Source organism: Amblyomma mixtum, chromosome 4 (assembly GCF_055824585.1).
Source record: "Amblyomma mixtum isolate Tamu chromosome 4, ASM5582458v1, whole genome shotgun sequence".
Taxonomy (NCBI): Eukaryota; Metazoa; Arthropoda; class Arachnida; order Ixodida; family Ixodidae; genus Amblyomma; species Amblyomma mixtum.
In genome coordinates, this window is record NC_143015.1 from 41,681,122 (window position 1) to 41,702,143 (window position 21,022).

The 21,022-nt window shown below is 45.3% G+C and overlaps 1 protein-coding gene across 1 annotated transcript; it reads right to left on the reverse strand.

Annotated features, from left to right (window-relative positions):
• Positions 1-9,795: 9,795 nt before the first annotated feature.
• Positions 9,796-20,755, reverse strand: LOC149346317 (uncharacterized). Its single transcript, XM_089541292.1, has 2 exons — positions 19,640-20,755; positions 9,796-9,819 (listed from the first exon to the last, which is right to left on the reverse strand). Exons 1-2 carry the CDS (start codon positions 20,753-20,755, stop codon positions 9,796-9,798), a joined length of 1,140 nt encoding a protein of 379 aa, XP_089397418.1.
• Positions 20,756-21,022: the final 267 nt, after the last annotated feature.

Here is a 21,022-nt window from a genome sequence, read left to right on the forward strand (position 1 = left end):
GGCCATAATTCAACTTACCATGACATCATGCATCTCGATCGTTGCAGGCTTGGCGCTTCGTGAGGCCATCGTGCAAGAGCTGGACGAGGAATTTGTTTGAATGCAGTCCAGCAGCCCTCTTGCAAGTGGAGTGCAACAATTACTGCGGATATGACTGATCAGTTCACTGGAGGACAGCTCCGTTGAGCACTTTATAGATGCCTTAGCCGTGCCGCAGCAGCTTGCCCAGATGCTTTGCCCAACCTGATCGGCACGCACCAAACTTGAAAATGAATTGTTTTCCCACAGCCTCTGCCACCATGCTCTTGGGCCCCCTTTCTTTACTCCCCAGGGTGGCTGGTGGTAGCGCAAACCATCCTGTGCGGGCTAAAAGCGTGATTCTTGTAACTCAAAGCAATAAACGGGTCTTTTTTCTGGAATTCTTTCGCACCCTTTATTATGAATATTTGCTAGGTAGAATGGTATGTACATCCATCCACAGTGCCGGTCATTGGCGAGTGGGCTAATTGCATGTGCCAGCGTTCGAAAGCCGGATGCCATTATTCGAAAGCTGGAAACCATTATTCGAAAGCTGGATGCCATTATTCGAAAGCTGGAAACCATTATTCGAAAGCTGGCTACCAATGTTTGAAAGTTGGCTACCAATGTTTGAAAGCTGGCTACCAATGATTGAAAGTTGGATGCCAGTATGAGACCTTTGCTAGCCCATGCTGCAGAACGAACATCGGTACTGCGTTGGCCGCTTGATCGTCCGAACATTGGCCCAAAACTGGCATGAAAGTAGGTCCAGTGTGTAAAGTGGTAGCGCTCGGCCCAAATGCCAGTGTAGGACCGATGTTCGTGCCAATTTTTGCGAACAGTTGACCGACCTTCGGCCAATGTTGTTGTGCTGCCTGGGTGCTCACAGACGACCATCAACGGCAATGCGTTCACTCCTCCCGCCAATTTATTCGACGTTATGGAGATCAAAAGGAGACCTTTTTGGATTCCATTGTTACGGGTGACGAAACCTGGGCATGCCACTTCACACCTGAGACCAAACAAGAATCACAGGAGTGGCAGCACTCCTCTTCGCCCAAGTCGCGAAAATTCCAGCGAACACAGTCTGTCGGTAAAGCCATGGCAACTGTGTTTTGGGACCGAAAAAGGGTATTGTTGGTAGGCTTCATGGCTCCTGGCAGCACAGTAAACGCGGACAGATATTGTGAGACCCTTAAGAAACTCAGACGTGCGATTAAAAATCGCTGAAGAGGAACGCTGAGCAATGGCGTGAGTCTTCTCCACGACAACGGTCACCCCCACGTTGCCTGCCAAACCGCTGCTCTCCTGCAACAGTTCGGATGGAACGTCATCAGCAACCCGCCTTACGGTCCGGACTTGGCACCAAGTGACTACCACTTTTTTCCGAAGCTAAAAGAAAATCCCGCTGGAACGCACTTCACCTATGATGATTAAGTGAAAGATGGGGTCAAACGCTTCCTCGACGGCATGGCGGCGAGCTGGTAAGACATGGGCATACAAAAACTGCCCCAGCGTCTGCAAAAATACATAGACCGCAAGGGCAATTATGTGGAAAAGTAGAAGAATGGTCTGCCTTTTAAGCGATTTGTAAATTGCTTAAAATAAACATTTCTTTCCATTTAGAAAATAACTAGAGACCTTAATTTTGGGACGACCCTCGTATTATGGAAAATTGCATAAGTATGTCCTCATAAATTGCCTGCTGTAAGTTATTCTTCTTTTCTTTATTATATGGCGATACTTTAATGCTTGATTTTGTTTTAAGTGGCTGTTCTCGGTGGCTTACTTGTTCGCTGGAATATTCAGAAGTTGATATCATAGTTTTGCTGTAAGAATATACGTCAAAATTGAATAGAAACTAGGAAAAAACAGGATACAAAAAAACTGAAATACGACCGACGTTTCAGAACCTACGCGGTTCCTTGATCAGGTGTGACTGCGGGGAGTTGCAGCTCGCCTTTTTAAGCTCTCATTTATCCAGCCGTTAGGTCACATGCCGTAGACCGTGGATTTAAGAGGTGGGAAGGGTTCCAATGGAGCGGTTAATATTTCCCCGCCTCTGCTGAATATGCTATGACTCAAGTGAGAGCCTCCTGCGCGGGAACGGCTTGCTATCCATTGCATAGGCACCGTCAGAGTCATTTACGTGGTCACGTACCTCTTAGGGTTGCGTCACCGCGCTTTGAGCTGTGTTAATTTGTTGGACGTCCATTTGTTTGATCCCGCTAACCAGACAGGCCTCTGTGAAATATATGCTTTATTAGGCTGCTGCATCAATATTTACGCGATATCGAGACCGCAACGCCGCTAAGGGTCAATGTGTGCGTTTTTAGGTGCAAGTATTCAGAAAGAGCATGAAAACTGAATGTTTTTCGTGCAGTGAAACTCTTGAAAATACATGACAGCGTGGTTTATATCAAGCATTCAGCCTGTATTTCTAAAACGCTTAATTAGGCTGCACAAAAACACGATACGTAACCACACGGCGCTGTTTGTTATGAAACCTTATGAAACCTGTTTCTTATGAAGCCGTTTGTTATGACCTTCCCACACATCATCTCAGAAGTGGTAGCAGATCCACCTAAAAAAAAAGACATCGGGAGGGAAAATAAGAAAATATACGCAATTCTGAGTACGTAACTAAGGTGGAGTGCCGGTTCGCTGTGCAAAACACCTGACGAAATATGATATACATAGGTTAGATTCGCTACAAGCGCAAATTACATAGGTGCATTCCTGCGGAAAAGCGCGACGATCTGAAAAAGGCGATTAGCACAGTTTGCTCTGACATAACCACATCAAGTTAGGTTTCCTGTGAGAATCCTTAGCATCGACAATAAAATCTCTATAGTTGGGGAGTGGGGGGGGGGGGGGGGGGCGGGGGCCATTAATGATCATGGCCACCAAACGCATCTTTTGCCATAACAGAACCTGCGGCCTGATTATGCAGCGGCGTGAAGCTTAGGCAAGTCGCGCTTGGCGGGGCCATCACCTCTATATCAGCGAAGCACGAAGCGCTAATAGGCATCAAATGTCGGCCTTCACCATGTTGATGGTAGAGTGTGTGTTCGGCTCTCATTTCCCCCCACCCTCGTGTTATGAGACACAAATGGTGCAACCTCGGTAGTGTCGTCTAGCGAGGCCTGCTATGGTTCGCACGTCGTTCAAGGCATATCAATTGTATACATGCATAGTGGGCTACGTTTTTCTAGGGTTTCAGAGCGCCATGTATCGTCTATAGCCGCCCATTCATTTCTTTAGAAATCGTGCAGCGACCACACCAGTGGCTGAAGGAATCGTTCAGTCTTTAAAAGTTTTTTTGATTTAAAAACAATAAACCGGCAGCTGCGCAGTTTGTGTTGTATACATGGTGATTAACGAATATAGGCGACGTAAAAAGGTGGGAAAGGGCTTGAGGAGCCCGAAAAGCTCTGCATTGGTGTCGCGCTCGGACTATACTTTGGGTTCAAAAGTCTCTGACTTTCCTTTGAAAAGACCGTTTGACAGTCGAAGCCTTTAGTACCATGCAAGTGAGGAGTCCTCGGCAGGGAGCTGCGAAGAGGATGCGATATCTGGATGTTGAGTAGTAGCATTCTCCGAGCAACATGGTGGTTGCGCGTCAGTGTGGCCAGTTAACTCCAGACCAATGCTAAGGCTCCCAGGTGCTACGGTGCTTTAATGGTATGTTAATTTAATGCAATTCCGAAAACAGCAATCCATTCTAACTACGCTCTTGGCGACTTTAGTTTCAGAGTTGCAGAGGCATACCAAACCTAGGCGTGGAATTTCGTAATTATGATTTCAAACCATACTGTTATTATTCCTGCGCACTTAACTGCAAATATACTTTGCACACGTGAAAATCAAAAACTCTCCAACCATCCCTTCCGATTCCTTTGTAGTATGAGCGAAGAGTAGCAAGATTTATATTCCCCTAATTGAAGTCAGGCAAAATAAGAAATCATTTGTTTTCTTAACTCAGAACCACTGCTCAGAAGCAATGTACTCAAGGCCATGTACATTGGTTGTAAATTTCTCCTCTAATATATATTCGGAAAGTGGCAACATCGGTTGCTTATTCGTCCTGAAGTTCTAAAATCTTTCTCACTGTCGTCAAAGTCATATGCTTCTAAGCGCGATTTTTTTTTACATCAGTTGCCCGTCTTCTTGCCTTCTTTGGCCGTTTGGCGTTGCGCTGGCAAACTATGCGCTTAATGAACAGGAGAAAAAGTCAGAAAAGACAAGGACGCGAATAGAGACGTAAAGCACGACGACTGGACTAGCAACTCTGCTTTAATGAAAATACCAACGTCCCAGCAAAGCTAGCATGGGCATGGACTACACAACCATACAAAAGAAAGGGAAGATGCAGGAGAAATGACGAGCGCGAAATTCTAGAAGCAATCTTCATCCGTGCACAAGGCGATACTTGTACCAGTACCACTTCATCGCACTTGCTGGAAAAAGAATTTCAAGAGCATTTGGAGGTCACTATGTTTACCTGAAAAAAGTGTTCAAATAAGTCGTTTCTTTGAACCACTCCCGTTACGAAGTGACAAACCGGCATATCAAAAATGCACTACGTTACTTAGTACCATTTAAAATGCCAGCACCGCTCATATTTAGAAAAAAAAACACAGTTCAGTGAAAGCACGGTTTCGAGCTCAATGTGAACAAGAAAAAAAGAGCATTGCTGTAGGATGAAAACAGTAAGGGCCGTCGAAGAAAGCGAGCGAAAACTGTCTTCTGCATTTTTAAAAACTACTTCCCTTCCTTATAAGCACATGACAGCGGACCTGACACAGCTACCGATGGCAGCCTCTGCTGACCTTTAGGTAGAGACGTAAACAGGCCAGGGCCCATGGGTCAACAGGCGGAGAACACATGCCCTGTGTCCGTTGCCTTTACACCTGTTACTCAATGAACGGCAGCAACGATAGTCGGGAGAATGCTTTCAGTGATGGGAGCAGGCGCATGTTTCGGGCCACGTAAACAGCTTTTCTTGATGCAGTTAATCGCCAGCTGCGAAAAATAATGTGTCGTGATAAGGCTTTTTGCCTTAGAACTAGATAGTTCAACCACTGAAGGATGCAGCTCCAAAACTTTCTTATAAATTTAAGTCACGCAACAAATTAGTGATAGTGAGAACGACCTCAGTTTTATTAATGAATGTGAAACAGACAGTGCTGAATGATACCTCATATCGAACATGAGTTGTTTGAATATTCCGAATGAGAAATGAAAAGACAAATCGATACGACACTCCTGGAAGCTGAGCAAGTTAACATTCCTATTGGGTAGACGATTATGGCTGTGGCTGGGATGTGCTGACGAAAAGTGTGATGTCTGGAAGTCTTCCTTTAGGGTTCATATACAGAGGCGTTCTCCCCACTGTTACATTATCTTCACGGCACTGGGCTCCACCGAGGAGAAAACATTTTAGCTGTAGTTTATCCAGTTCAAGAAATATCAGGCCTCTAATGGAGTTTCCAATCGTGGCAATGGCCTCCAAGCCTCCACTGGTGGCAAGGTGACTCGGAGTTGCAGTGGTAGTGGCATTACCGCCAAGGAAAATTTAGAACACGAGTACAATGATTTAGACGCTGGCCTAGAACCTACCTTTAGGATAGCAACACATAGGGCAATCCAGGCGGTCGAGGCACCCAAAAAGATGCTGCTACATTTGTGGTTATGTTGGTGGAAGCCCCACTCTGGCCACTTGAATGAGAAAGCAGGTTTATCAGTTACGTCCTACTGGGAAAACAAAATTTAAAATATTTTGCTGTGTTTTCGACTGATCACCGAGTTTAGCTTGGGGTTCACTTTCAGCTTTAACTCCTGCTTGTCTTTTCAGTGGTTCCTGGACGGGTATCCCTTGAGCCGAGAAGGAGAGCTAATGTTATCAAAGCTGCTTCCTCACCTCCAACAACAAAGTAATGTGCAGATTTCAGGGCAAACGCTGGCAATCTAGCCAAAATATGCTAAAGAGCGAATGCCAGAATTATAAAAAACACCTTCCGAAGCGGCGGTTGTATGTATTAGATGCAAGCGAGATTGGATTTTATTCTTCTCACTATCTTTGTGAAACTCGAAGAGGATTGCTATTAGTAGAAGGCTCTTGCGGGCTAGTTGGTTCATTATCTATGAATCCTAGAAAATGCGCAAAAAGACATGAACAAGAGGTTAACAAAAAAGTACGAAACTACGGGCGCAGGCTGCCAGATATTTATTCAAGGAAGCGAAAGCAGCGACTATTGAAGTCGACAACGCAAGCGCGCATTTATCTTTGAAATAGAGCAACTGAGCAGAGTGTGCCCATGAATCAGTGCAGAATAGAGTAGGCTCGAGCGTAGTAAAAGCACGGTAAGAAGTTCACCGAGTGCACCTTGGGGGCGGTGTGTAATTTTCCCCTCGCTTCCGGTAGGTTTTACATTGGACAAGAGGGTGCGAGTTTTAATCAAAGGGCACGCGAGCATAACTTTGCTAATGATTAGCTCTGGAGGCCACCTAGCATATCATTGTGACGAATGCAAAGGGAAGGGCGAAAACAAGAAGTGACTTCTTGCGAACCGATCTTTGAAAAAACGACTTTTTGTTCAGACCGACAGACAAGGCGAAAAGCAGGCGGTGGACCATTTCACATCGTAAAAACCAGCAAGTGTGTCCACGCCGTCCAATTTGCTTCTAATAAAAAAAATATTTTTTTTTGGTGGCACCTTCGCCTGCCCGCTTGTTAACTGTTGATTTGCATTTTAGCGTTTAGGTTGCCATAGAGCGGGGTTTAATCAGTCATTTTTCGCCTTTACTACAGTTAATTGTTTAGAGACAATCTGACATCTTTACATCTTTGTTTTGATAGTGCAACGTTTTGAGGTGCATTTCAGATTGCCTTGTTGAGTGAAGCAGCCACAAGTGTTGCTACCAGTTACACTGTAGATTTCTCTTCCGTGCGTTTACGTGCACATGTAAGAGTAACAAAGGCGATCGCGCCCCTGAGTTTCTGTCTTAAGTGTCTGTGCTTTCCCTTCCTTGAATAAACAGTAAGAAGTCTGCGCCCGTGGTTTTGTATGCGTTTTCTTCTCTCCTGTTATTGTCCTTTTGCGCATATTGTAAGCTTCCTTTCTCCTTGTTATTTTATACACCCAGTGAGTATAGATGAAATAGAAAAGAACTCAGAAACGCTCCCGGCAGTTGTTCTCACCAGGGTAGCGGAAAATATGTTTGCGCGCATCTGGTGAATTCAGGTAAAGTAGAATGGTAAATAAATCTCCCAAGTGATCTCGGCTATAACAAGGATGTAAGGACATATATGAGGGCACTTTTAAATGCGGAATTTTTGACAATTACTGTTTGCCCGTTGGCCGTGTGAATGGAATAAAAGAGAGAGAAAAAAATTCCGATATCAAGCCATTGTAGCATGGCAGGAAAGAGTGGACATGTTTTTAACAAACTTGGGAACAATGATAGTCTGAACTGATAGTATGCTAGCTCGAAAGTTCAAGTTACCGTAATGTCTTGCTCGGCAATATATCAGTTGGTTCTCTCACGCACATTGTAGGGTAGCAAACCGATTATTCTTTCGGTTAATCTCCCTGCCTTTCCTGTTCTACATCCTCATCCTCCTCACGGACATGTGTGGATATAAAAATAAACTAATGAAATTGAAGACACGAGTCAGTAATATACTACCGGAGAGCTTAAGAAAAACTGCTGTTAGCTTATTACAAATTCGATTACCAGTGGTCTTTGTTAAGTTTGGGAACTTGACAGCAGCAAGAAAATGATGCAGCTTGTGCCATTATCATTGATTTGGAGCAAGCTGTTTCTGATAATAAAATTCTGTTTTGTTTAAAATGCACCCCAGAAAGCTGGCTCATTTGCAGAATCTGCCTTTTAAGCACTTTGTACCGCTCAGATATGAACAAAACTTCGCTTTTATGACAGCCATTGAATAAAAATTTGGGATGTTTTTATGTTTTCTTGAACACACACTAAAGTATTTCAAGTTGTTGGTTGGTACAGCTATAACTAAGGATCTTCTCCTTGGTTACAGTGCCGGAGTTGAGGCCGCTTCGGATTTTCCTTTGCTTTGACCTTTCCTGGTAATTTGTCCGACTTTAGGTTTTATTCGCCTCACCTACTACTTTGTACAACCAGCAGGGTGATGCCGCTACACATAACGACTCTACACCACGTGAAAGTCTGCATCGTTACAGTGGACCCAGATTAGGGCATTACGCCAAACTCAGTGACTGAGGGATTTGCGATTTGCAACAAAAAAGAATCTGAGTAACTGTCATCTAAGTATATCTAATGATAAACGTTTGTTGTTCGCGTTGCTCATTAACACAATACTTTCTGAAGGCACCGCCGAAATTAAAAAAAGCGTGCGCGCATAGCAGCTCACTTAAAACTCACCAGTCAACATCCTTTCCTTTAGCCTCCTTGCACGATATTCTTCCCTTACCGATTGCAGAATAGGCGTTAAAGCATGCCGCTACAAGAAGCACGCTTAAGCTATTGATCACGGCCCCCATTTCAGTCAAGCTGCGGCACCAGTTGGTTGGAGTGCTGCGCTACTCGAGAACTCAGCCCTTTATACAATTTTACGAATGTACTCCTACCTAAGAGTAGTGGCATTTGAAGATGTAAACATGTAGAATCGTGTTTACTACCTTTTTATTAGATCTTTTCTTGATTACGCCTTAACATGCAGCTTCTCACAGCTTCACTCGTTGTGCATGATTTGTCAGGTTAGCCGAAACGGCCTCGATGCCGTGTTTTGTCATAGTTGCTTTATAAATCTGTTCGCAATTTGAGTGCGTTATTCAGGTTTGAATGCAAGAAAACAGACTTGTGTTTCGTGGAAGTACACGATATATTCCTTGCCCTCTTTCTGGAGAGGTGACCTTTGGAGAAGCACTTAATGCCACGTCATCTCTGAACTTTTCTCACGAAGAATGGAAGAGAAACGAGGGGTCGGCGAGTGCGACGGAGGTCACAATGCCATTTCTGTGGCCGTAGCGACAGCGGCATGGAGTGTGTAACACCACTCTTTAGGAAAATGTCTTCGCACGCTCAGGTGATATTTCTGTGACACCTGCATTGCTGTGCAAATCATACTGCTCTTTCTGCAAAAGTTAAACATAATATTTTCATCATCACTACGTTCCCCATTGCCCCGCCTCCCATCAAAACTGTTCTGTTCTTGAGCAATTTTCCAACAAGCCTCATGCTTTATTTCAATTCGGACTGCATACATGGTCGGCGCAATGTAACTGCAAACTGCCGTTATATAACTGCAAACTGTCGTTATAAATACAGACACGTGCTCTGCGGTCGCCAATCAATGATGCGCTAACCCAAACACTTTTTTTTTGCATGAGCCTTAAAACAAGCCAGTATTGGTCTGTGATGAACGCCTGAGCATTATTACACGCGAGTTATTTGAACGCAAAGAAGGCGTACAACATAAATGTATAAAACAAATACCAACAGGAGGTTCACATACAAGTATAGTAAACTCTCACTGATGATTACGATTTCAAGGTAAGGTAAGGCCAAGGCATGATCCTGGCTATTGCTGTGATCTATCACCAATAACTGGCCGGTTACGACTGCTAACGTAAAGGAGCAGCAGGAGACTTGGCTGGAAGAACAGCGGAAGTGTATCCTCGCTCCAAAGCATACATCTGACATATGTATATGGTCACGCATGACTTTTCAATCTTCCTTATGAAGGCGAAGCTTAGAAAACTATGTGCTTCTTTGAGCTCATGGCTGATCGGTCAGCTCAAGCTGTGAGAAAAGAGGTATAATTAGGTTGAGTTTGCTAAACCATAGCAGAAAATTGTTTGCAACAAAAGAAGGATGCATAATGAAGTATATATTTCTACTTTCCTGATGATGTAGACGAAATTGTCGCAACATTTCCCGCATCTCCCTTAAAATGTATCTATAAGAACACGCGTTCTGTCAGAAATAAGGTGTCATCCCTGGAGGAGTTCTTTACTGGTTTCTCTTTTCAATTTTCGGTTATTATGTTAACAGAGACATGGAGCACTAATGAATGTGATGTTTTTATGTTCCCTGATTATAATACCCACTATTTAAACCGGTCGGACTCTCGAGGGGCGGACAGTCATTGCTGATCACAAATGACGTAGAATGTCAAATAATTGATTCTTACACAGTGCTTTTACCAGACGATGAAATGCGGACCCTGTGCATTTCTAGACATGTATTTTCGGTGTGCTATCGACCACCGAATGGTGATTTGCCTGCGTTTCTGCAGTTCTATGACCAGTTCCTGCCTTATGTGGTTAAAAATCATAACTCTAAACCTCTAATAGCTGGTGGAGATTTTAACGTCGACATGAGTGTGAACAGTCCATCATCAAATGCTTTCAATATGGTCATATTATCGAATGGTTTTGCTAACTTAATTGACACACCAACCAGGATTACACCTAAAGGCCAGTCCACTCGGGATTTATTTATTACCAATTCCTTGGAGCCGAATGTAAAATCTGGAGTTCCGTCATGTTCTATCAGCGATCATTTGCCAGTGTTCTTGTGTTTGGAATCAAGCAGGTCAATAAGAAAAAAATCCCCACCAATAATGTACCAACTAATAACAGAAACAAGAATGAATTCCTTTCGTGACGCCCTGTTTTCAGTAGAATGGGACACGATCGGTAATCTCACAAATTACAATGATGCGTACGATAAGTTTATGGATATACTGACCCAACTATACCACAAGAGTTTCCCGTCAAGACCACCCAAAAAAGTAAAATAATACGCACACCATGGCTTAGACTTGAATTACGAAGTGAAATGAAAACGAGGGACAAGCTATATCAACATTTCCTTCATACGTGATCAGCAGATTATCTTGTCCAATTTAAAAAGCATCGTAATAAGCTAACAAAGAAGTTGCGAAATGCACGAGCAGCATATTATTCATCTTTGTTGGATATTGAGCGCCGTCAAAACAGTCTGTTATGGTCTAGGTTGAACACCATCTTTAATCGTGGTCACTCGCATAAGCCTTCATTGAAATTACAAGTTGATGAAAAAGAATTATCCGGTGTAGAACTAGCTGATGCTTTTAACAATTTTTTCACTAGTATCGCTACTGCTCGCTCTATATCCTCTCATGCTAGCAAATATGTTCCCACTTAAATTAACAACACAGTATACCTTTTACCCGTAACAATGGATGAAATCATGTCAGTTATACTAGCCTTAAAGAACTCTAGCAGTTCTGACATCGATGGTTTTCAAGTACGCCCAATCAGACATGTAGTTGATTTTATTGCCCCCATCCTCACCTACATTTTAACATGTGTTTAGAATCAGCAACTTTCCCAGTGAGAATGCAGTGCGCAAAAGTTGCTGTTCTGTACAATAAAGGAGATTACAGGCCGGTATCTATTTTACCGATCTTTTCAAAGCTGTTTGGAAAAGTCTTGTACTCGAGGATGGCAAATTTCATTGAAAAACATAACATGTTAGCACCACACCAGTTCGGTTTTAGTAAAAACAAATCAGTTGAAATAGCGTTGCTAGAGCAGAAAGAATATATATTAACGGCGTTTGAAAACAAAGCAATAGTTGTTGGCATTTTCGTGGACTTTTCTAAAGCCTTCGATTTAGTTAACCATAAAATTTTGCTGGAAAAATTAAGAAATTATGGAATACGAGGACAGGCACTAGCTCTTATGAAATCCTACCTATCCAATAGAACTCAAGTTGTGAAAATAGGTGCCTTTACATCGAAGGCAAAGCTGTTAATTGTGGAATGCCGCAAGGAAGTATTTTAGGACCTTTACTTTTTAATCTCTATCTGAATGACATCGTTACTATTAACCCTAAAGCAAAATTTATTATATATGCAGATGATACTAGTATTTTTTTGCTGGCAATGATCTTAATCTTCTTGTTGAACAATGTAACAGTGCAATGAAATCCTTACAGGAATGGTCGAGAGTAAATGCAATGAAGGTAAATGAAAGCAAAACAAAAGCGATTATATTCAGGCTGAAAAACAAGCACATACCTCCGCATCAAGATATTATAATAAACTCACGATGCATCGATTTAGTCGAGAATTTCAAATGTCTGGGTGTCACCTTTTCCGCAAACATGTCCTGGGATAATCACGTCAAGCATGTTCTAAGCAAAATAGGTCAAATAACTGGTGCAATAGGTCGTTTAAGGTATATCCTTCCCACGCGCATCAAACGTTTGCTTTATCATTCACTCTTTCAGTCACACCTAAACTATTGTAAACTAGTTTGGGGAAACACAACATCCACTAATATAGAACACATCCACCTGTTACAGAAAAAGTATTTCCGACACACATTTAATGATTCTAACACTGCTTGCACTTCAACTTTCTTTAGCAACTCTAGTGTAATTCCAGCTCACAATCTCTATAGATATCGCTTAAGCCATGTATATAAACAAGACATCCACAGGAATATCAACAATATACGTAACCTATCCCAATTACAGGACAGAACTACAAGTTACCTTACAAGACACTTCAAGGATTGGCCAGTACCGATGTCACGTTCAAGTTACGGGAAACAGTGCCTTAAATACACGATACCAACGTTTTTGAATTATTATAATTCTGTCCGTTTTGACCTCTTCACGGCAACCTACAAGGACCTCCGGCAGATGTGTTTGGTTTCTATGTAATGTTATGTGGCCTTGCTGTTGTTTTCTTTTAGATTTGTAGAAGTGAATTCCGCTGTTGTTTTCTGTTCTCTTTATTGTTGTTTTCTGTTGTTTTCGTTTACTACGAGTACTAAGTCTGTATCATATTAAATATGCGTGTATATGTTTGTATATCAAGAATATGTTACGTGATGCCGCCACTCTGCCATAATAAGGGATTGTGGACCCGTCAAGCTGTCGAAGGACAGTTTTTTTTCTACAATCCACCCATCTGTACTTGATGGCAAATAAATATTTCATTTCATTTCCTTTCAACTATCCCAAAGGTAACGAACACCTCATTTTGGGCCTCGGTCTAAAGGACGCCTTGGATAACATCTCGCATGAGGAAATCCTTAAAGGCATAACGGACCTTAAATGTGTCGAAAAGGACTTTTCCTGCGTATGAGCATTCCTCACGGGATGCTCAGCGACAATAGGCATAGGCCAAACTTGCTCCGAAACTCGAGAAATGCCGCACAAAGGCACGCCGCACTGATCTATCATATGGTCTCTGCTCGTCAACGTCGCGATGATCAAGCTCGCAAAGCAACTCCAAATACTCTCCCAATATTGGATATATGTTGTATGCTGATCATATAACGATATGGACCACTAAGGGCTCCTTAGGCCACAAAGAAGTCACGCTACAGGAAGCAGCGCAAACAGTTGAAGATCTTTGCTCTAAAAGCGGTCTTCACTGCTCCCCAGATAAGTCGGGACTTGTAGGGGTGTATAATCCACGATACAAATCACCGGGCCCAGTCAACCATACGGTAGTACGGCAGCCCATAAAAGAAGGTGGCCAGATCCGGATACTGGGATTTTGGATACAGAGCAACCTCAAGGCTACGCACACCATTCGAACACTTAAAACCACCACTACTCAAATAGCCCGCATGATTAGTCGCATCACCCGACATCGCCAAGGCATGCTAGAAATGGACACTATGCGGTTAGTCTAAACGCTAGTCCTCAGCACAGTAATGTACGGACTTCCTTTTCACAAGACCACGAAACAGAGACGAACAACATATTGACACCACGATAGGAAGAGCATATAAAACGGCGCTTAATCTTCCGCCCAGCGCCTGGACCGAAAAACTGCACCACTTTGGTCTTTTCAAAGCATACCCCGAATTCCAGGAAGCAATCCTAACGTGACAAACAGTCCGACTCCGACAAACACAAGCCGGCCACGCCCTTTTCAGGCGTGTAGGCATGACGGCGGACATACGAGCCCTGAAGTCTCAATGCTTCCTACAGAAACTACAAAGAAATCAAATCAAAGTAGCTCCGATACCGAAGCATATGCTAAAAGATGTCCACACCGGCCGACGCAAAGCAAGGATTTCTTACCTACGCTAGCGACTTGCCATCTCCGCCCGCGCGTTTGATGTGGACGCCGTGGCATACCCGGACCACAATGAGTACGCGGTTGTAGCAATTAATTCCCATTCTCCCGGTGCTCGCTGCCTCCGCAGCAGCCGGCTCTCCAGCGGTGGCAGTAACCTCCGTATTTACACTTGCCATACGTCACTGGGGCGCGCAAGGGCGCAACGCTCATGTATCACAGATTCACAACAAGCCTTCAAATTCCTGCTCGGACGCGTCCCAAGACACACCGCTTGACTCCTGGGCGCCCCAATATACCGCCGCAAATTACGCGGACCTCCGGTCATCAGGGACTAGAGGAAATGAAAGGGCGCACGCCTCAACTCGAGGAGCAATAAACCTAGCCGGACCATACAGCACATTATAATTCATCCCGACTCCGTCCATATAAAACAAACGCTTAGATTTTCTGCGTCTCCAGCGCTGCAAATGCCCTCGAGTAACGTTTCTTTCGGGGCTAGTTGGTCATGCATTTGGCGCTTCAAGAAATAGGGCGCTAAACAACACAAAACACACGAGACGAGACAGGACGACAATATTGTAGCCTGTATCGTTGTCCGGTCGTGTCTCGCGTGTTTTGTGTTGCTTGCCGCCTTATTTCTTCGAGAAAATATCCCCCTCAAAAAAAAAAAAAATTAGGCACTCAGGATGCTATTTCCTGGCGTTAAATTCAAATGAAAACTTTGCCTCACCTCCGCAAACTTCACCTTATACACCATACACTATGCCCTGACACTCGCGCATGATGCCGGGGCCGCCCAACACTCTTCCACATTTCATGGGGTTGCGGGGCAAAACCGAACCATTTACAGACGTAATACACGTCTTTTGAGCAATGGGAGGAGATGCTGACCAGCGATCGCATCGAGGACAAAAGAGACCTCATAAAACTGATCCGTCTGATAGCACAAGCCAGTGGTATCAAGCAATGAGGACCCCATCCATCAGCCTCAAGAAACATCCCGCTGGTTTTAATCGTCTGGCCACCTACCTTCTCTTCTTCTGGCTTCTGCCATGCCCTCTTCCTCCTCTTTCCTCCACGCGCACTCTTAGCTATCGTTGATGATGATGATGAAAACTTTATTTGCACCCGTCAAGGAATCAGACGGCGAAAAAGACGAGTCTTGACCGCCGTCATCTTCCTCCCCTTTCAGCAGGCTGGGATCCCTTGGGATTCAGCGGTGTCCAGGACCAGACGGATGACTTCTTTTTGTTCTTCTTCTTTCTGGCTGGCCATTAAAGCCTCCCAGGACTCTATATTCCTGTCTGGTTCGTTGTGGCTAGGGCATGTCCACACCATGTGGATCATGTCTGCTATTTCATTACACTGTTTACACCTGGGGTCTTGGATCGCCGGATGCCATCTGCTTAGTGCGAGTGGATTCGGAAAAACTCCCGCCTGTAACTTTCTCCATATGACCTCTTCCTTTTTGCTGAGGCCCTTGCATGCTCCAGGTAATGTCTGTCTTCCTAATCTGTAATGGCTAAGAATATCTTGGTACGTGTTCAGCTCCTCGCTCGTCTGAAGAGGCTCTCTGCTCGACGAGACCGCATTGGGCTCCCGGTGTGTGAGTCCTCGGGCCAATGAGTGCGCTGTCTCGTTTCCCCGGAGGCCCTCGTGGGCCGGAGTCCAAACAAGTTTAATTAGTTCTGCCGGTGTCGGGCCGGCAGTCAGAATTTTGACTGCTTCGACAGATACCCTGCCTGCGTTGTAGTTGCGGATAGCCGATTTGGAATCTGTTATAATCACCCTGACATTCCGTTGAGTTAAAGCCAGCGCAATGGCTACCTCCTCAGCCGCTGTTGCATCTCTCTGTTGGGTGCTGCAGCACGAGACTCGGTCTCCGCCCTCCCTGGTCGCTAGGGCTACGAAACCCGTTCTGCCTTCATATTCCGCCGCTCCGTGTAAACCACGTCCTGTCTATTGGCTAATTTTTTCTCCAGAGCTTTCGCTCTGTCCTTTCGCCTACCCTCATGGTGCACCGGATCCATATTCCTTGGGAGTGGTGGGATTCTGATTTTGTTCCTTGTGTCTGCTGGGATATTCTCCGTGTGTTTGAGCCGCGCTCGGGGTTCGAAGCCTAGCTTTTCTAGTATTTTTAGCCCCGAATGGCTGCGTAGGAGTCGTTGTTGTTGCGCTACTCTGGTAGCCTCAATGAGCTCGTCTAGTGTGTTCGAAATCCCCATGTTCAGAATTTTCTGGGTGGATGCGTACGGGGGGAGGTCCAGAGCGGTTGTGACGCCTTTCCTAATTAGAATTTCAATCTTGTTTTTTTCTGCTTTGGCTAGCCGTAGGTATTGCCACGTTTCATTGTAGTGTTTGTTCGTTCACGCTCAAGGCTGCAGGAAAGGGCTGTTATCATTTTTGTTCGTGACGCGAAAAGCGACCAGCCTAATCTCGATTGATCGCAGCCATGAAATGCTGCATCTAGGTTTTCCCAGATTACTGTAGATGATCTTGTCCTGCTATCTGGAAGTTTCCTTGCCGGCTTTAAATTGAGCGATGCCGCGAGCAGCGGACATTCGTAGTTTGACGATCGACGAGCACGCTTGTTGCTTACGCCGCCACCGAGTGAGTCAGTTCTTTTGCGGGCGCAAGTCAGCCCAAATAAAGAGCTTCGTTTGCAAGTATTTCTGGTGTCTACCTGACTGCTGGACTGCCGTCACTACAACGTGACATCGGTATGGTGCCACGTATGTGATTCTGCTGATTACAAATGATTGAACTAGTCTGAAGAGGTTCGTCTCCTTCATTCCCGCGTGTTTATTTGCTATTCTTTTGAGTAGCCTACACGTCTTGCTTACACTCGATTCGAGTTTTCGTATCGTTTCGGTGTTCTTACCGTTTGTCTGTATCCTAAGACCCAGTACTCTAATCATCTCCACTGAGGGTATTTTGTCCCCGTTTACCGTTAGCGTTATCCCATGTTCATGGGGCTTTGTCTCTTTTGTGGGCCGAGGAAGAGCGCTTCCGATTTCTCGGCAGAACATTTCAGTCCTATTTGTTTTAGGTACGACTCAATTTCCTCGATCGTTCTTTGGAGGGTACCTTCGATGTGCGCGTCACTGCCTCTGGTAACCCAGAGGGTGAGGTCGTCCGCGTATATTGTGTGGTTGAGCCCTTCTATACACGCCAATTTCTGTGGTAAGCCAATCATTGCAATTTTGAAGAGTGTTGGTGATAGGGCCGAGCCTTGGGGAGTACCTTTGTTGCCCAGCCTTATGCCTTTCTCTTCCTTCCCTCCTAGGCTGATAGTAACTGTTCTGTTTGAAAGAAAGTCCTCCACCTTTCCCGCTGCATTTAGAGTTTCTAAGCGCTCTAGTATGGCTGCGTGGTGAACGTTGTTAAAAGCTTTGGCCACGTCAAGGCCGACTATTACTCTGGTATCAGCTGTTTCGTTGTCTAGCACTTGTTCTTTAAGTTGAAGCATAACATCGCATGCAGAAAGATGTGTCGTGAATCCGATCATCATGTCGGGGTAAAGCTTTTGTTCTTTTAGGAATCTGTTTAGCCTCATTTGAATAACGTGCTCCATTAGCTTACCTACACATGAGGTAAGCGAAATGGGCCTCAGGTTTTCGAGACTTAGTTTCTTACCTGGTTTTGGAATAAGGACTAGGTTGGCCTCTTTCCACGAAGGTGGGATTCGGCCCTTGTCCCAACATTCCTGCATGTACGCTGTTAGGTTTCTAATTGATGCATCATCCAAATTCCTCAGCATGCGATTGCTGATTCTGTCTGGACCTGCCGGAGTTTTAGTTCTGAGTATGTTCAACTCCGCCCTAACCTCTCCGATGGTGATGGGCCCATCGAGAAGAGGATTCTGTGCGCCCTTGTACTCGGGGAGGGGTGTGGGTGGTGTGCACCTCAAGTACCTGTCCCTCACTTCAGAGATTAATTGATCGCTAGTACCTTCGTATTTATATACGAGTTTCTGTAGTTATTGTCGTGCCTCATACTTTGTCTTGTCCGGGTCTAAGAGATGTCTGAGGATTTTCCACGTGTTAGCTTTGCTGATTCTGCGGTCCATCTGCTCGCAGATACTACCCCAGTTTTGTCTGGCTAAGTTCAGCGCGTGCTCCTCGATATCTCAATTCTGTTTGGCTAGGAGCTTACGTATGTTTCTGTTCCCCTTGTTTTGAGGAAGTTTTTCTTCTAGCTCCCTTTTCTTGCGCCACAGGCCTATCATACGCCTGTCTACCTCTTCTTGCGTTTCGTCTGCTTCCACCTCTTCGGTGGCTTCTTTAACGGCCGCGAGAATGTCTGTGCCCTAAGATTCTATGTCCCTGATTGCGTCTCGGGTATGAAGGTTCGCCCTGAACAGATCCTAATTTACCGCTGCGACCTTTTTGGGTTTAGGTGTGGGCGGTCCGTCTTCTACCACGATCTCAATAATTTTGTGGTCGCTTCCTAGGTCCTCCCCCGTGTTACACCACCTTGCCGTGATTTGGCCTCCGGTGAGAGTTAAGTCAGATGTATTGTCCCTACTCACGCTATTGCCCTGTCTTGTTGGTTTGATGGGGTGAGTGATCAAGACGAGCTCATTGTGGAGAATACTGTCCCAGAGTTCTCTGCCCTTGATTTGCGTATATCTGTATCCCCATGCGGGATGATGAGCGTTAAAGTCCCCGACAATGACGATAGGGTTTTTGCCCGTTATCTGTTTCGTTTTTGCAAATAGCCTGTCGAAGCCGCAATCCTTTCTGTGTTTCGGAGAGCTGTATACGTTTAAGACGAATAGGCTTTTCTCTCACCGCTTACGCGGTATCATTTCGATTAGAGTGTGATCTAATTGGGCGTGCTCTGTCTCGTGCTGCAGCGCGGTAACGTTGCGTTTGACAAGGGTGGCAACTTGCGTGTTGTCCCCTCGGCCCGGGTACGATTTGTAACCGGGCAGCTTCGCGTTTTTCCCGCACTCTTGTAAAGCTATAATTTCGGGTTTGTCTCCGTTTGCAAGGAACGATTGTAAAACGGCCCGTTTACGCAGAAAGCCCCTACAGTTCTTTGGCCAAGACATTTTTGGTTGCTTGGAATTCCGCGTATATCCATTGGTCCCTTTTCTAAAATTCCGCTGTGAGGGCAGCGTCTCGCTTTGCAAATTCTACTCTGATCGTTTCTGTGACTTGTTTCATGAATTGCATTAGTGTTCCGTTCAGTAGTTTCATATCCTGTTGTTGTTTGTCGTTTAGTTGTTCGAATTTGGTCTCAAGATCCGACTCTTTGGTACGTTTCTTTTTTGAAGGGGGTTTTTCAACCTTCGCTGTCTCTACCTCTTTATCCTGCTCCACTTGCATAGGCGCCATTGCCTTTTCCTGTGGCGGTTTGTTTTCCTCAGGTTGTTTAGCTGTCATTTCTAGCATTTTTTATCCGCTCTTTTTGCTTCTTAATATAATCAGTTAAAGTATTAATCTGATCTGCCTGCTGTTTAATAAGTTCTTTTAATTATTTAACTGTCTCGGAGTCCTGGGAAACTTTATTTGGCCACCTCACCTTTGCAGCTTGCTCCTTGCGTGGCTGTTGCTGTCCGGTTTGTAGCCGGGGGAAGGACTCTGACCGAAACCTCGTTCTGCTGCCGGATCTATTACGGGAGCGGCTGTTCCTTCGGTCTTCTTGCTTCGCTTCTTCAGCCTCCTGTTTGGCTTCCCATTGGCGTTTCTTGACAATATAAGGGGTGTGAAAGAGATTTTTGCACCTCTTGTCCCCGGTGTAGTGTTCTTTGCCGCATAGTTGGCACTGCGGTGTACAATGGTGCCCCTCGGGGGGCGATGTCATGCCACAGCCGCGGCACTTGGTCACCTCACTGTCGCAGACGTCCGGGCGGTGGCCAAGTCCTCCGCACTTGTAACAGACCTCATAGCGTTTCTTGTATAGAAAGCACATGAAAGTGATTCCGCTCAAGACTACTCTGCGTGGTACTTTCTCTTCTTCGAAGGTGATTAGGAAAGATTTGGTCTTCCCCATTCTTCGTGCATCTATGACTGAAGGGTTGAATCCGTTAGTGTTCAGTCCTTCTAGTACATACTTGTGTGTGTATTCCTCATCGATTCCATGAATGACTCCCCTGCCGCAACTCTCTGGTGCGTTCATGTAGGTGGTCACACCGCGTTCCTTGTCTCCGATCTTGACAGTTTCAATTTTCTCCACCTTCCTCGCGTTTTCGTAGCTAGGCGAGTGGTAGGTAATCGTTCCTTGCTTGGCGTTTATAGCTAGCCTGTCCTTCAGTGCCTCCTCGTCCTTGATTCCGGCTTTCTCCCAGATGGCCGCCGCAATTCTCATCTCGGTGGTGCTCTTCAGCATTGTAAGTCCTTCTTTGGGACGCAGAACTACTTTCCATCCGGTCGCTGGAAGTCTCGGGAGGTCTGAGGCTATTGAACGTTCAGCGAGTTTCCGTCCCGCCTCTCTGTAGGCTCTCGTGTCGCTGCCGTCGGTCGTCGCAACAGTGGCGGCGTTCCCTGCCGCCGCGTCTCCGGCACCATGTTGGCGTCCTAGGTGGCGTTCGTCGTTCTCCAATTTTTCCGCTCGCTTCTTCAGTATCATAATCCATTCCTCTTTTTCTTTTTCTTTGGGGTCGATGTCGGTTGCCACCACCGTCACTTCCATCGTCATCGTGGAGCCGGGCGTGGTCGGCGATGGCGGGAGCTCGCCGGTCGCCGCCTCCCCGGAAGTAGGCCTATCGTGGCGTGTAGCGCTGGAGAACTTGGAATGACGATACAGTCTTTAAAGATGCACTTACAGGCACAAATGTGGTATCCTCGGGTTGCTGGCACCTTAAGAAACAGGTTTAAAAGAAACAGGTTAGGAAACAGGTTTAGGAAATAGGTTAGGAAACAGGTTTAGCTATCGTTGTATTTTCTCCTCCCGTGCGCTCCGTGT